General features: G+C 56.0%; 5 protein-coding genes across 5 annotated transcripts; 2 read left to right on the top strand and 3 right to left on the bottom strand.

Annotated features, from left to right (window-relative positions):
* Positions 1-37: 37 nt before the first annotated feature.
* On the top strand, positions 38-1,561 carry WHR41_07632 (uncharacterized protein; the record flags this gene model as incomplete). Its single annotated transcript, XM_069376236.1, has 1 exon — positions 38-1,561. One exon carries the CDS (start codon positions 38-40, stop codon positions 1,559-1,561), a length of 1,524 nt encoding a protein of 507 aa, XP_069226562.1.
* A 487-nt stretch (positions 1,562-2,048) lies between these two features.
* On the bottom strand, positions 2,049-4,807 carry WHR41_07631 (uncharacterized protein; the record flags this gene model as incomplete). Its single annotated transcript, XM_069376235.1, has 4 exons — positions 4,372-4,807; positions 4,216-4,318; positions 3,912-4,154; positions 2,049-3,859 (listed from the first exon to the last, which is right to left on the bottom strand). The coding sequence occupies exons 1-4, from the start codon at positions 4,489-4,491 to the stop codon at positions 2,049-2,051; spliced, it is 2,277 nt and encodes a 758-aa protein (XP_069226561.1). The 5' UTR covers positions 4,492-4,807.
* Positions 4,808-5,971: 1,164 nt separating this feature from the next.
* On the bottom strand, positions 5,972-9,814 carry WHR41_07630 (uncharacterized protein; the record flags this gene model as incomplete). Its single annotated transcript, XM_069376234.1, has 3 exons — positions 9,418-9,814; positions 9,157-9,366; positions 5,972-9,030 (listed from the first exon to the last, which is right to left on the bottom strand). Exons 1-3 carry the CDS (start codon positions 9,731-9,733, stop codon positions 5,972-5,974), a joined length of 3,585 nt encoding a protein of 1,194 aa, XP_069226560.1. The 5' UTR covers positions 9,734-9,814.
* A 140-nt stretch (positions 9,815-9,954) lies between these two features.
* Positions 9,955-11,882, top strand: WHR41_07629 (uncharacterized protein). Its single transcript, XM_069376233.1, has 2 exons — positions 9,955-10,193; positions 10,243-11,882. Exons 1-2 carry the CDS (start codon positions 9,975-9,977, stop codon positions 11,614-11,616), a joined length of 1,593 nt encoding a protein of 530 aa, XP_069226505.1. The 5' UTR covers positions 9,955-9,974; the 3' UTR covers positions 11,617-11,882.
* Positions 11,595-13,614, bottom strand: WHR41_07628 (uncharacterized protein). The gene is made up of 4 exons (XM_069376232.1): positions 13,130-13,614; positions 12,380-13,067; positions 11,897-12,327; positions 11,595-11,841 (listed from the first exon to the last, which is right to left on the bottom strand). The coding sequence occupies exons 1-4, from the start codon at positions 13,371-13,373 to the stop codon at positions 11,669-11,671; spliced, it is 1,536 nt and encodes a 511-aa protein (XP_069226506.1). The 5' UTR covers positions 13,374-13,614; the 3' UTR covers positions 11,595-11,668.
* Positions 13,615-13,854: the final 240 nt, after the last annotated feature.

The raw sequence follows: 13,854 nt of genomic DNA, 5'->3' as shown, positions 1-13,854 counted from the left end.
GCGCGCAAGGCAATTGGACCACCCCAGGCAGCTCTTGATGTTTCGCCCGCCCTACGCCGCCAGGGCGCACGCAATTCGACTGGATGATGTATGCGCATCCTGCGCCGGCAGATTATTACAGAGGCCGAATCGCGGCCTACGACATTTCTCGATAACTTCAAAAGCAAAGCAGGCTGCGGCCTCACAGAACCAACCACTGGAACAAACATATTTCTGGTCAAATGCTGTAAAGACTAGACAAGAGCTGGGCAAAGTGGGAGGGAGCTTCTGGGTCAGATCATATGCGCCGGATAGAAGACGAGCACAATCCACAGCGGCCTTCGCCGCAACACATCCACCTTCAGAATCGCAACCGGCAGTAATAGCGCCGGCAGAACCGCCTCACCGACGACGAAAGCGCTTAAAGGACGCCGCAGAGGCAACCACACTCCCGGCCGCCGAACAACCGCTCCCCCCAGATGCCTCCTCCACCCTCTCGCGAGCCGCCTCCGAAGCGCCCTCGCGCTCCCTCAAACGCACAATCAACACCTTCCTCGCTCTCTCCAAGCCCCGCCTCGCCTTCCTCGTCGTCCTCACCACAACCGCCTCATACTCAATCTACCCCGTGCCAGCCCTTCTCAGCACCTCCGCAACCGCCGCCCCCTCCCTCAGCACCCTAACCCTCGGCTTCCTCACAACCGGCACCTTCCTCACCATCGCCTCAGCCAACACCCTCAACATGCTCTTCGAGCCCGCGCACGACGCCCGCATGTCGCGCACGCGCAACCGCCCGCTCGTCCGCGGCCTCCTCACCAAACGCGCCGCCCTCCTCTTCGCGCTCGCCACCGGCCTCCTCGGCACCGGCACGCTCTGGTACGGCGTGAACCCGACCACCGCCCTCCTCGGCGCCGGCAACCTCGCCCTCTACGCCTTCGCCTACACGCCGCTCAAGCGCCTGCACCCCGCCAACACGTGGGTGGGCGCCGTCGTCGGCGCCGTCCCGCCCCTCATGGGCTGGTGCGCCGCCGCGAGCCAGTACAGCACGACGACCACTTCGCCGACGTCCCCCGCGAGCGTCGCCGCCGAAGCGCGCGAGCTGCTCTTCACGCCGCAGGCGACGGGCGGCTGGCTGCTAGCCGCGATCCTCTTCGCATGGCAGTTCCCGCACTTCTTCGCGCTGTCGCACGCGGTGCGCCACGAGTACGCGGGCGCCGGCTACAGGATGCTCACGAGCACGAACATCCCGATGGCGGCGCGGGTGTCGCTGCGCTACAGCCTGGCGATGTTCCCGATCTGCGGCGCGCTGAGCTACGCGGGCGTGACGGACTCGGCCTTCCTGGCGACCAGCAGCGCGATCAACGCCTGGATGCTGCGCGAGGCGGTGCGGTTCTGGCGGTTCAACGGCGAGCGGGGCAGCGCGCGGGCGCTGTTCTGGGCGAGCGTGTGGCATTTGCCCGTCGTGCTTGTGCTGGGGATGGTGCATAAGAAGGGGCTTTGGGAGAGGGTTTGGAGGAGCGTTGTTGGGGAGGGAGAGGAGGAGGGGGAGTTTGAGGAGTGGGAGGAGGAGGAGGGGGATGAGTAGGTTGGGTTTTCGCATGTAAATATATTGTAAGAAATGTCAAAAGACCGGGCGTGAGACGCTCGGCTGTATTTGTACAATCACATCCTATCGTACCAGAACTCGGAAATGCGCTGGTGACCGACTCAACACAATGAGAAAGAAGTGGAGAATGAGTTACCGTCCGCCGCCTTCCACGATGTAATGAAATTCATCTTGAAATCTACCATAAATCCCGTAATGGTATCTTCGCTGCCTCGCAGCAAAACGGAGAAGAAAGAGATCCCGTGCCTCTTCCGAACCAGGCCGAAATGTCCGCCATCAACGCCGATATCTACGGCATGATGCATGCAGCGAACACTGCAGCGGTAAAATGCCAAAGACGCATACCATCCAACCAACGCCGGGCTAAAAACCAGAAAAAAAGAGAAAAAGACCATCAGGAGATTGTTCCCTCGACAGAAGCAGAAACCAACCCAGAGAAATCCACCTACACCACGTACCATCGACCTCACGCACCTCCACCTCCACCTCCCCCACCCTCCTGTCCACTTTGCGCCTGCGGCTTCTCCTCCTCAGCACTAACAAGCGTCGGCGCAATCCGTCTCCTCTTCTCCCTCCCACCCTCCTCCGCACCTTCTCCCTCCCGCTTCACACCCGCCGCAACAGCGCTCGCAGCCCCATTACTAGCCGCCGACGCGCCCGGCGTCTGCGGCGGCGTGAAAAGCGGCAGGGGCCCCGTAGCGCCTCCAGAACCGGCGGCGGCGATGGAGGGCACGCTGCTCATCGAGGGCGTGGGGTTGTTCATGGCGGGCGGAGCGTTCTGGTCGGGCGGGTGGGCGAAGCTGGCGGCGCTGGAAGCGGACATGCTGCGGGCTGGGGAGGCGGGGCGGGCGGGTTGCGTTAGGGGTGAGGGCGAGGGGGCGGGTGGTGGGGCGATGGTGTTGGAGTTGTTGGTTGGTGGGTTTGAGGGTTGGCGGGGGAGGGCTGGGACGGCGGGGATTGTTGTGGGTGTTGCTTGGGGAGTTGAGGAGGCGGAGTTGGCTCGCGCTACGGAGATGGGCGTTGGAGTTTGTCGCGCGGCGCCTGGAGGCGGGTGGTAGACGGATCCTAGTTCTCCGGGTGCGAAGGTCAGAGCTGAGCAGAAGCCATCAGACGAGGTCATCAGGAGAGTCTGGCCATCGCTCGACCAGGTCAAATCGGTGAATGTGGCGTAGTGCAAGTTGCTGACCACGCAGAGAGGCTTGGTCTGCTGCGTATCGTAGACATGCACAGCATCCTGCGTGGCGACAGCATAGACAACCCTGTAGGGCAGACCAAAAGCAGGCACTGGCCCCGCAGGAGGCCCGGTCGTTGTTGGACTAGGCTCCGTGTCGGCAACTCTCGGCGATGCCATAGTTGCAACACTTGGAGATGGCGAAGGTGCTAGAGGTGGTGGGTCCATGGAAGCGTGAGATGTCGGTGCTTTTGTGGGATGAGCTGGTTCGGGCAGAGGCGGTATATCATCCTCAGCTTTGGTGTCGATGGTGATCTCCTTTGTTTCTGGGGCATTCACTCGGAGGTTGTAATACACTGGCGAGCACTTGACAGCTATCGAAGGCTTTTTGTGTCCAGGAAGGTGAGCAACGGGAGGCTTGTTTAGCCCCGCGCGGGTGTAGACGTAGACGGTGTTGAGGATGTCGTCGTCCTTCTTACTCGGCTCAGGTCCAGGCAAAGTAGAAGTCTTGTACTGTCCAGCCGGCGTGAAAAGTAAACTTCCATCCGGGGCGAATGATAGTCTGCGGAAGAACGATGTGAAGGTCTCGTTGGCGTACAGATTTGCATTGCGGACATCGACGCCGAAGCTACCCGAGACGCTTGGAGACGCAGAGGGCATCACTGCAGGGAGCGGCATTGACGGACTCGGCGATACCGAGCGGCGCACGGTCATACCAGTACCCATTTGTGACCCGAATGAAGATCTTCGACTGTGGGAGGTGGGAGGCGGATTCATCGGGAGGGCGAGAGACTGTGGTGTACCAGGAGCTGAAGGTGCCAGAGATCCCACTACCGCGTAGCCACCATCTTGGACGAAAGCTGCTCGGTGATTGCCCGAACCGAAGTCTGGAGGTGCCGGGCTATTTGAAGAGATGCGACGAGCTGGGAGGTCCATTTTGGTGACCTTGTTATGCTGAGTGAGAGTGAACTGGCCGTCCTTCGTCTTTAATGTGTAGATGTGTACAGATCGGTCGGACGACTGTGTTGCAACATATTCGTTCAGCGGATCCCAGGCAACGCCCTGCACGTAGTGGTTGTGCTCGGCGATTTGTCGAACAGTAGTTCCTGCATGCTGTAAGCCAGTGCTCTCTGTAAGATTTCCATAGCGTCCACTCACCATTTGTAGCATTGTATATCCTTGCAACGTTGTCCATGCTGCCAGTGATGAAGAACGCGCCGTCAGGAGACCAAGCTAAATCGTAGATCTCTGATCCACTGCTTGACCTGCACATTGTCTTGACCCGCCATGTTTCCACGTCTTCCAGCCCGTCTTCTCCGAAGTTTGAATTGTGTGCAGGATTCTCGGAAGGTACCCAAAGCAGAACGTTGCCGTCGTCTCCCGCTGTAGCAAGCATTTCACCTGATGTTGTTGTCAGCATGTGTAAGGTAGGCAGCAGCAGAAGAATGCCACAGGAACTGACCTCGAGGACACCAGCGAACGACATTGACCGCTTGCGTGTGTTTTTGTAGAGTCGCCAAGTATGTTACCTTCCGCTCTTCTCCATTCGCCTCGATCTTCCAGATCTTGGAATCGTCAGTAAGCTGCAGTCCCTGGAGCTGACCAGAAATGAACCTACTCTGACATGGTGATCGCCGCCTGCTGTTGCTAATCGGCCTTTACCGCCGGGTTCGAAGTGTGCTGAGTAGATCGGGGCATTTTCGTCGTGCCAGGCGACGAGGAGGGGTGCAGCCTTCATGTTGGCGGTGGAGGGCGGCACCAGGCCAAAGATCTATTGTATGGGAGGACCAAACTGAGGAGGTGGAGGTGGGAGGGTGTTGTCGTGTGTTTGTAGCAGCAGTCGAGGTTGTCGTGGGTCAGAGTTGAGGGTTGTGAGGTGTGAAGGGAGCTGGCGTAAGCAGGCGGGTGCAACGAAGGTTGGGCTATGTCTCGATGCGGGTGCAAGTGCGTGCATCAAACGACGAGACGCGGAGTAGCGCGATATGGGCGATTGCCGACGAGCTGGCCGAGTGAGGCGGAGGCTCCCTTAAGCGAGCGTGGTGCGAGCGTGGTGCGGGTACAGGGAGCAAAGGCAAAGTGCGCAGGCTGCAGGCAGTCATACGTCCCGGGTAGAGTACCGCTACCGCAGGCAAGTGGTGGTGGTGGTGAGCTGAGAGCTCCCTTGGGTGCTCTCTGCTTGCCTGCCGTGCCGAAGCTGGCGGCGCGGGCTTGATTGGCAGGCGGAGCAGCCGCGGGGAGCAAGGCACGCTACGACGCGCTGCTCCACGCGAATGTCTCACGCTTGAAAGTGCTGATGGCCTTTGAACCGTATACCTCATGCTTATCGTACCATTCACTCCAATGCAAGTACTATATCATATCCTCGTTACATTGTTGTGAGACGAGTTGCAGCAGGATAGAGCTGATCACCCCGCATGTACTGAATACACAAGACTTCGAGCTCATGGCACCTCAGACCGCTGTATCCTCGTGAACGCTGAATCACATGGATGACATTGTATGTGCGCTGGTATATGAAAATCCTCGGAGTAGGTCTCAGAATATTCTCAAAAGAAAAGCCCTGCCGTTTCGATCCGGATGTGCGGTAACTTCTCCGGAGTCTTTACAGAGACTCGTCCATTCTTGATGCAGCGTAAACTAGGTGGCCCAAAGCCCGCTCCAGAGCCCAACGCTGATGAGGTCTCGAATTAATGCTGTATATGAAATTTTGGTCATCGGTAATGCTTAAATAATACCAGCTTCTTTAGCTCAGTGGTAGAGCGTGGGGTTGCAGCGATGCAAGATATCCTAAGGTCCCTGTTTCGATCACGGGAGGAAGCTGTTGTTTTGCTTTTGCCAGTGCGGGCATGCATTCCGGCGAAAGCCTGCAGAAATCGACTTCCGTACGCCAGGTGAGATGGCGAGTGTGCGCCTTTTTGCAAGGCCCGCTGTACGAATCCTTCGCCAGGGTCTGTGAACCCGTTCGGACTTTGCACATGGGCAAACATAGTTTTGGTCAAGCTGAGGACCTCGAAACTGGCAAAAGAGACTGCATAACTTCTAGATCGGGGGGGTTGAAAAGAACAGTGCCAGTTGGTCCATTTCAAGCTATCAACTGTATACATTGAGCGACCAAGACTAAACCCGTCGCCTGAACGCCAGCCATTCGCGAACGAAGCCATACTATCTCATACAGAGCAACGTGACCAGCCGTCGCCTACACCATTGAACCATCCCTCTCACAAAGCAGCAATTCCCTTCCTCAGCACCTCCAAACTACCCTCCGTAACCTCTCCCTCCCCCTTCAACAACCAGCTAACATCGCTCAACATGCCCAGGGGTAACCACGTGCTCTCCTTCGCCCGCTCCAAGCTCTCCTTGATCCTGCCCGTGTGCTCCCAGCTCCTCGCCGCCTCCTCCGCCCTCTCGACGACCTTCTCCGGGATCCCACACATAGCCGCACAGTGCATGCCGTAGCTGCCCTCCGCCACGCCGTCCTCAAGCCTGTACAGAAACGTCACCCCGCGTGCGTCGCCGTCGACCTGCACCGCCATGCGCTTGGCCGCGATCTCAGGGTGGTGGCGAAACTCCGCCGCGAGGCTGTGGTAATGCGTGGCGAAGTAGCCCAGCGCGCCGATGTGGGTGGCGACGTGGTGCAGGACGGCCTGGGCGACGGCGACGCCGTCGTAGCTGCTTGTGCCACGGCCGAGCTCGTCGAGGATGACGAGCGAGCGCGGCGTGGCCTCGGCGAGGATCTTCTTGGTCTCCGACAGCTCGACCATGAAGGTGCTCTGGCCGGCGAAGATGTTGTCGTGCGCGCCGAGGCGCGACATGATGCGGTCGACGGGCGTCATGCGCGCGGCGGCGCACGGCACGTAGCAGCCGATCTGGGCGAGGATGACGGCGACGCAGGTCATGCGGAGCACGGTACTTTTGCCGGCTGCGTTGGCGCCGGTGAGGAGGTCCATGGAGGGGTTGTCGCCGCCGAGGACGATGTCATTGGGGATGAAGGTTGTGGAGGTTTCGATGCAGGGGTGGCGGAGCTCTGCGAACTCCAGCACGCTGCGTGCATTGTCTTCGTCGACGAATTCGGGTCTGCACGATGGTACACCGAGGGCAGTAGATGCTTTGGCCAGGGAAATCAGGCAGTCCAGCTGCGCAATGATCTTGACGGCAGCTAGCCAGACGGGGTAGTCGATGTCGAAACGAGCAAAAAAGCGTCCTGCAAGTTCCTTGACGGTCTGGGCGTGCATTTCTTGAGCCTCTTTGAGATCTTGGACCAGATCTTCAAGCGCTGGTGAGTACCATCGCTTGCACTGCTTGGTGGCAGACATCTGTTTCCAGTCCTTCGGGATCGTGCCCTTCACTTTGATCGGTACTTCCAGCTGGTAGATCTCTTTGCCGTTGTCCGTATACTTGATAGCTGACGAGCCCAGCTCCTTCCGATATTGGTTCAGCAGCTTATCCAGTGATTTCAAGATGCCGTCAATGCGTTCCTGGCTCTCGTCAAAGTCCTGTTCCACGCCTGGTTGCGGGATGAACAAGCCATCTTCTCTTGCCTTCGTTCTGTCGAATGCATCCTTCCAGTGGTGGAGGGCACCCGCGAGGTCTGGCATCGCAGATATGAGCTGGCCAAGCACGCCCTCGCCGGAGCCAAAAGAACTCAGCATGGTCATGGTGTACTCGATCTGCTCAAAGCCTTCGAGTACTTTAACGAAATCTTGAGGTCTGCACCTGCCAGCGTGAATGCGTGAGATCAGACGCTCGAGGTCGGGCAAGCGTGCCAAAGACGCCGTGAAGCGGTCCATGATCGTGCCGTCAGCATTCAAGGCATCAATTGCATCAAAGCGCTGGTTTATTTTTTTGGGATCAGCCAGCGGATGGCACACCCATTGGCGAAGCATACGCTTTCCGAACGGACTGATACAACGATTGAGCATAGTGAAAAGCGTTCCATCAGTACTGCCGTCGAAAGTGTTTGCGAAGATCTCGAGGTTGATCAAGCTTTGGCCGTCAAGTACCAGGCTAGATGCCTTGCGGATGGGGTCGTACCAGTTGAAATTGCCGAGAGTGACCAGGTCACGTTCGATCATGAGCGTCTTGAGGTACCAGATGAGAGCACCAAGAGCTGCGAATACTTCCTCTTTCTCTTTGGCCTCTCGAAGAACGGCAGGCCAGGAATCAATGCTGTCCTCCTCAACCTTGTCGAAGTAGCCTTCAGCCTCAATTGTCATACGGGTCTTGTCAGCTGACAGGAACTCCTTATCCGGCTTAAGATAGTTCCAGATAGTCGTCGGAGGGGTGTTGTTCTTGAGGATGCGAAGCGCTTTTGCCGAGATGCAACTCTTCTCAAGGAGCAGCTCGCCGGGTCTTGTCTGCGCCACAAAGGTCTCAAATCGTGTCATGTCCGCGTCGTCCACAAACTGAGTGAGATGAAACTGCGCAGTGGCAGTGTCAACGAAAGCAATACCGAAGCAAGGTTTTCCATCTTCCTCAGTCTCTTTGATTGCAGCGCAGTAAGTCGCCATATCATCTTGCAGCATCCCGCCATCGACGAGAGTGCCGGACGTGAGGACGGTGGAAAGCTCTCTGCGGATGACCTTCTCTTCTTTCTTGCCCTTGAGATCACGCTCACGCATGTCCTTGCCAAGCGCGGTTTCCATTTGATCCACCCGAGCAATCTTGTAGCCCTTTGCAACGAATTGATTCGCCCAGTGGTCAAGGCTGGCCTCGGGCACACCGACCATACGCATGTTGACTCGATCAGTGAGCTTCAAGTCGAAGAGTTGGTGACCAATTGTGGCATCCTTCTCGTACAGCTCGTAAAACTTGCCCTTCTTGAAGAAGACGATGGTATCCCAGAATTTCTGCTTAATCTCCCAATATTGCTTTTCGAAAGGCGAGAACTTGCTCCAAGCCATGGGCGGGATGAATATCGTTCTCGGATCGTAATCTGGATGATCGGTTGGATTGCGGTCAGCGTCGAGAATGTGGGCAAGCCATGGGTAACGCTTCTCCGGCTCTGTAACATGGGCTTTTTGCTTCTTTTGAAGGCCGGAAGACTCGCTTCTGCGTGCGGCAGCCGGTTTCCTTGGCTCGTTGGAAACCGGCGCATCTGGATCAAATTTCCACTGCTGGGCAGTCGATGTAGCAGGGATCTCTTCACTATCCTCATGTGGGGGCGACGGTGGTGGCTTTATTGATGCTTTTCGAGAAGACGAGGCTGATGATTTCTTGGACCGTTGCGGCTTCACTTCATCCTCGTCGTCCTCGGGTGCAATGAAATCATCCATGTCTTCTGATTTTATAGAGTCAGCCTGAGGTGTGGGAACTGGCCGTCGCCTAGACAAGGTTTGGAGGTTGAGAAGCGCTCCTAAGGCCTCGTAATTGTCCCCGTAAACCGCATTTGGGTGTGATGACTTACCGTCGTCGTCTTCCATCGCAGCCTGGGTTGCTGCGTCAAGGCCAAAATCGTCATCTGAGTCCTCTTTTGTGCTCACACGCCTCCTCTTTGCAGCCCTTCCATTCCCCGACAGTGGCTTGAACACATCGTCGTCTTCGTCGTCTGATTCAACGTAATTGACCTTCTTCTTGGCTTTGCGGATTGGGCTGGACTGGAGGGTATCTGGAGTCACTTCTCAGCGGGTCAGTCAGAGCTTGAGCCTCTCAATCGTTTGCAACTCACCGTTCTCTTTGTTCCGTCCGTTGTCTGTCGGATCTGTCTGCGATGATTCCAGGGCTGGTTGAGGGCTGGAAGACGGTGCGGGCAAGCTACTTGGAACAGGTGTTGCATCGGCACTAGACTGTGTCTCTGTGGGAACAGGGTTGAATGTAGAGACCTTCGCTTGAGGAGCAGCGCTCGGTGGAGCTGGACCAGGCGTTCGCTTGAAGAATCCAGCGATGCTCTGCTGTTTCCCACCCGACTTCTGCGTGGGGCCGCCGGTCTTCCTGGGTGCCGTTCGAGGCGTGGCAATCTCATTTCCCTCTATACCACGCGCCATGGTTACGCGGTCTGCGAGAGGGGTGTAAGAAGACAAGAATGGCGATGTTGGTAGACGAGGATGTTTCAGAGCCAGCGTCCAACGCGGCTTTAGAGTGGGACGCGATGGCGCGCCTGGGTCGCGTCGACCAGGGTCCGAGGTCGGTTCGCAGCGCACAGACTTGCAGTCCTTCGCTCGTCATCCGGTCCACTCGCTGCTGCAGCTGCACAACGCCGAACATGCCTGAAGCCGTGATGTGTCAATGCTAATGTCGCACGCTTTTCGCCGTGCAACTTCGCCCCTGTATAAGCACATTGCGCAATACAGCAGCATGGCGCGCGACTACAATGCCGCCGTAGCGGCGCTCAACACGTTGCAAAGCAATTTTTCGATTGTCGATGCGATAAGGAAGTCCGGCAAGGGCATGAACCAGAATGCTATACCGGAGATGATAGAATGGGTCAAAAAGACTGGTTATGAGGTGTGAGTTGTCTTGACTTGTGATGAGTACCCTTTCTAACACGAAGTAGCCTGCCGATTTCGACACCTTAAATCCAATTCACATCGCCGGAACCAAAGGCAAAGGAAGTACTTCATCCTTTATCTCTTCGATTCTGGCTCAGTATTTGCCTGCAAAATCCAGCATACACGCAGAGCGTCTGCCTACGAGCGTCGGGCTATACACGAGCCCTCATCTTCGCTTCGTCAGGGAACGCATTCAGATTAACAACCAGCCTTTGTCAGAGGAATCTTTCGCCAAGTACTTTTTCCAGGTATGGGATCGTCTAGAGGACGCTGCCGCAAAGGCTGGCCATCCAGACCCTAAGAGCACAGAGACCAAGCCCGTCTACTTCCGTTTCCTCACTCTAATGGCACTGCACTCTTACATGCAGGAGAAAGTCGGTACGGCGGTACTGGAATGCGGCATTGGTGGCGAATACGACAGTACCAATATTCTGGTGAAGCCGTCCGCGACTGGTGTGACTAGCTTGGGTATAGATCACACAGCGATGCTTGGTGACACTATCGAGAGTATTGCCTGGCACAAGGCTGGTGTTTTCAAGGAGGGTGTGCCCGCATTTACTGCGCCACAACCTCAGTCAGCCCTCAAGGTCCTGCACGAGCGTGCCCAAGAGAGGAAGACTGAGCTTCTCGAAGTTCCCAAATACGCTGCTCTTGAGCAAATCAAACTCGGACTGCACGGCGAGTTCCAGAAAACCAATGCGTCAGTCGCTATCGCTGTGTGCGCGGCGCATTTGCAGAAGCTGGGCTACTCTGGCTTGCCAGACCCTCGCGACAAGGATACTGCGCTGCCGGCTGAATTCATTGCTGGCCTGGAGCAGGTCCATCTTGGCGGACGTTGTGAAGTCAGGTCCGATCGACAGCTCCAGAATCTCACATGGTACATCGACGGTGGCCACACCTTGGAGAGCATAGAGATGGCCGGATCGTGGTTCGCTACCCTGGCGTCGCAATCACAGAAGATATCACAGAACAAGACTCGAATCTTGATTTTCAACCAGCAGACACGAGACGCTGCTTCACTGGCGCGCAAGTTGCACGACACTCTTGCATCTGCCCTGAGCGACACCCATCCTTTCAAGCACGCAATCTTCTGCACCAACACCACATACAAAGACGCGGGCTTCAAGGCTGATCTTGTATCAATCAACACCAACAAGAGTGATGTCGATACTCTCAAGGTCCAAAAGGAGCTTGCCGGCTCCTGGGACAGCATTGACCCTGATGCCAGTGTGCATGTCCTATCTACCATCGAAGAGGCGATTGCTAAGGCGAGAGAACTTGCACCGAATGACAACGTGGAAGTCCTTGTCACAGGTAGCTTGCACCTTGTCGGTGGCGTGATAGAAGTCTTGGAAAGCGAGGGAGAAAGCTCGAATTAAACACCGAGGGGACGGATGATCTAGGCTATCAGAAAGTTTTCAAATAGCCAAGTCAGTTGCGACTTCCACGCCTTGAAATTCGAACATTCAAGCCATGCTGCACCACAAAGAAAGTCGAGTGGTACTGTAGGTCCTTCTGCGGCTCAAACAGTTCCAAATCATAGTCTCTGAAGAGTAATGGCAAGGTCTTGTTCATCTCGAGCAAAGCCAGATTTTTGCCGATACCTGCAATAAATCATATCAGCAATGCATTCCATGATTCTAGACCTCTCAGACTTACACAGGTGACTTCCTCCTCCGAACTGGAACATGTATCGCTCCATGTTCTTCGCATCTCCCTCTAGCCACCTCTCCGGCCTAAACACCTTTGGCTCTGCGCCAAAAACTTCTTCATTCCTGTGCAGCACCCACCCGTTCACAGCGACTCTTGTGCCACCCGGGAACTTCTTTCCGCCAATTTCCGCTCCCTGAGGTGGTACCTGTCGAGTGATGTTCAAGCCCACTGCAGGCCGCACGCGCATTGCTTCCTTCAAGCAGGCCTGGAAATAAGGGAGGGCTTGGACTTCGTTCCACTGCGGGAACTGGCCTAGGCTGCCGGCGGCGACTGCAGCGTCGATCTCTTCTCTGAGCCGAGCGTGGATGCTGGGCTCTCGGAGAACGTGGTGGCAGAATGACTGCATTGTCGAAGCTGTAGAATCCGAACCGGCGAATCTAGGAAGAGGGTAAATGTTTTGATCGACGTGAGAGTTCATCACACACTTACATCGCACCGTGAGCAATAGCGAACACATCACCCTCCTTGAAGTTCTCCGGCACTTTCTCGTTCGCCGCCATCAACTGGCTCAGCAAGTCTTTGCGATCAATGACTTTCTCTCCGTAATTCTTCCTCGCCGAAAGCTCCTCAAGCGCCATGCGGGTGATCAGTGATTTACTCGGGTCCATGCCAGGTAGAAACTTCGCCAACGGGTTACGTCGAAAAACAAGATCCCACTCCGGAATCTGGCCAATGATACCGTCATACCACTGCACATCGTCGATGGTCTTGATCGCACCCTCCAAATCGCAACCGCTTTCCAAGAACCCAAACTTGCGACTAAACGCCACCTCGCCCAAGACGTCGAAAGCAAAGAAGTGCAGCCAGTCGCCCAGATCGCAAGTCTGTTCCGGCGAAATGCATTTCTGGTCCAATTTACTGGCAAGCAGACGCTGGGTGTCTTCGATGTAGCTGCTCAGGTTTTGCATCGAGGCCATGGAATACGCGTTCGAGGCATACCGTTTCTTGAGCGAGTGGGCGTGCTCGTTGGTCTCGGTGAAGATGTCCGGGTTCTCAGCTGGCGGGAAAACGGAGTAGAAGTCTGTCTTATGGAAGCCTTTGCCGGCTGCTAGCACTTCGCGAGCAGCATAAGGAGAGGAGAATGACACCTCATTCGGGGCGATTCGAACGATCGGGCCTATAGGAGGTGAGCTTGAGATAAAGCCTAAGTATTGGAAGAAAGGAATGTGAAGAGCATACCGTATTGCTCGTGAAGAAGGATATGATCGGTTTCGGTATTGCCGCTGTAGGTGCTCCAAACCTTCCATAGTCGACTACCAGAAGCCAAGAAAGGGCCTGGATACTGTCTCAGAGGGGAAGCGTAGCGATAGCAAAGGAAACGGAAGATTAGAAATGCTGGCAGGAGCAGCGGCCAGTAGGTCCGTACGAATTTGACCGCTTGAACGACAGGTCCATCATGGACCTCAACGGAGAGATCAGCCATTCTTAATAGGCGACGCGCAAATCAAAATGAAGGAGACCTGACAGATTTACTTGCTAAAGATACAGAAAGATGGATGAGATGGGAACGGCTTTGGAAGAGGGGTCGTCATCGCTTTAGCCCCCTCGGCAATCAAGGGCAGACAGAGCATAAGCGATTGAACGGTATCATCGCTGTCCCATGCGCATGGAATAGACGGGCCGGCGTCACGCTCGTGATTCGTGACCCTAACGCCACGCGTGTCGTCGGCAGTTGTTCAGCGGTGGCCGTACGGACCGTGGAGATCGCGAAGGTGGAGAAGATGCAGATCGCTTTGGTGCCATCGTGTGCATCTATCGCATTTCGGATATTTTGTGGCGAGCTTAACTGATTATTATACCTATCTACACTTTTGAGATTATTTGATCATCCAAGAAAATTTCTGTGCGTTGTCGAACGGCCGAGTTGGGGAGCGTCCTTCATCCTGGCATGTTGATGGCAGACA

Source organism: Cladosporium halotolerans (genome assembly GCF_011745625.1).
Source record: "Cladosporium halotolerans strain TM138-S3 chromosome Unknown Sca35, whole genome shotgun sequence".
Taxonomy (NCBI): domain Eukaryota; kingdom Fungi; phylum Ascomycota; class Dothideomycetes; order Cladosporiales; family Cladosporiaceae; genus Cladosporium; species Cladosporium halotolerans.
Note: the sequence above shows the minus strand (reverse complement) of the source record. Positions and strands in the feature narration are given on the sequence as shown.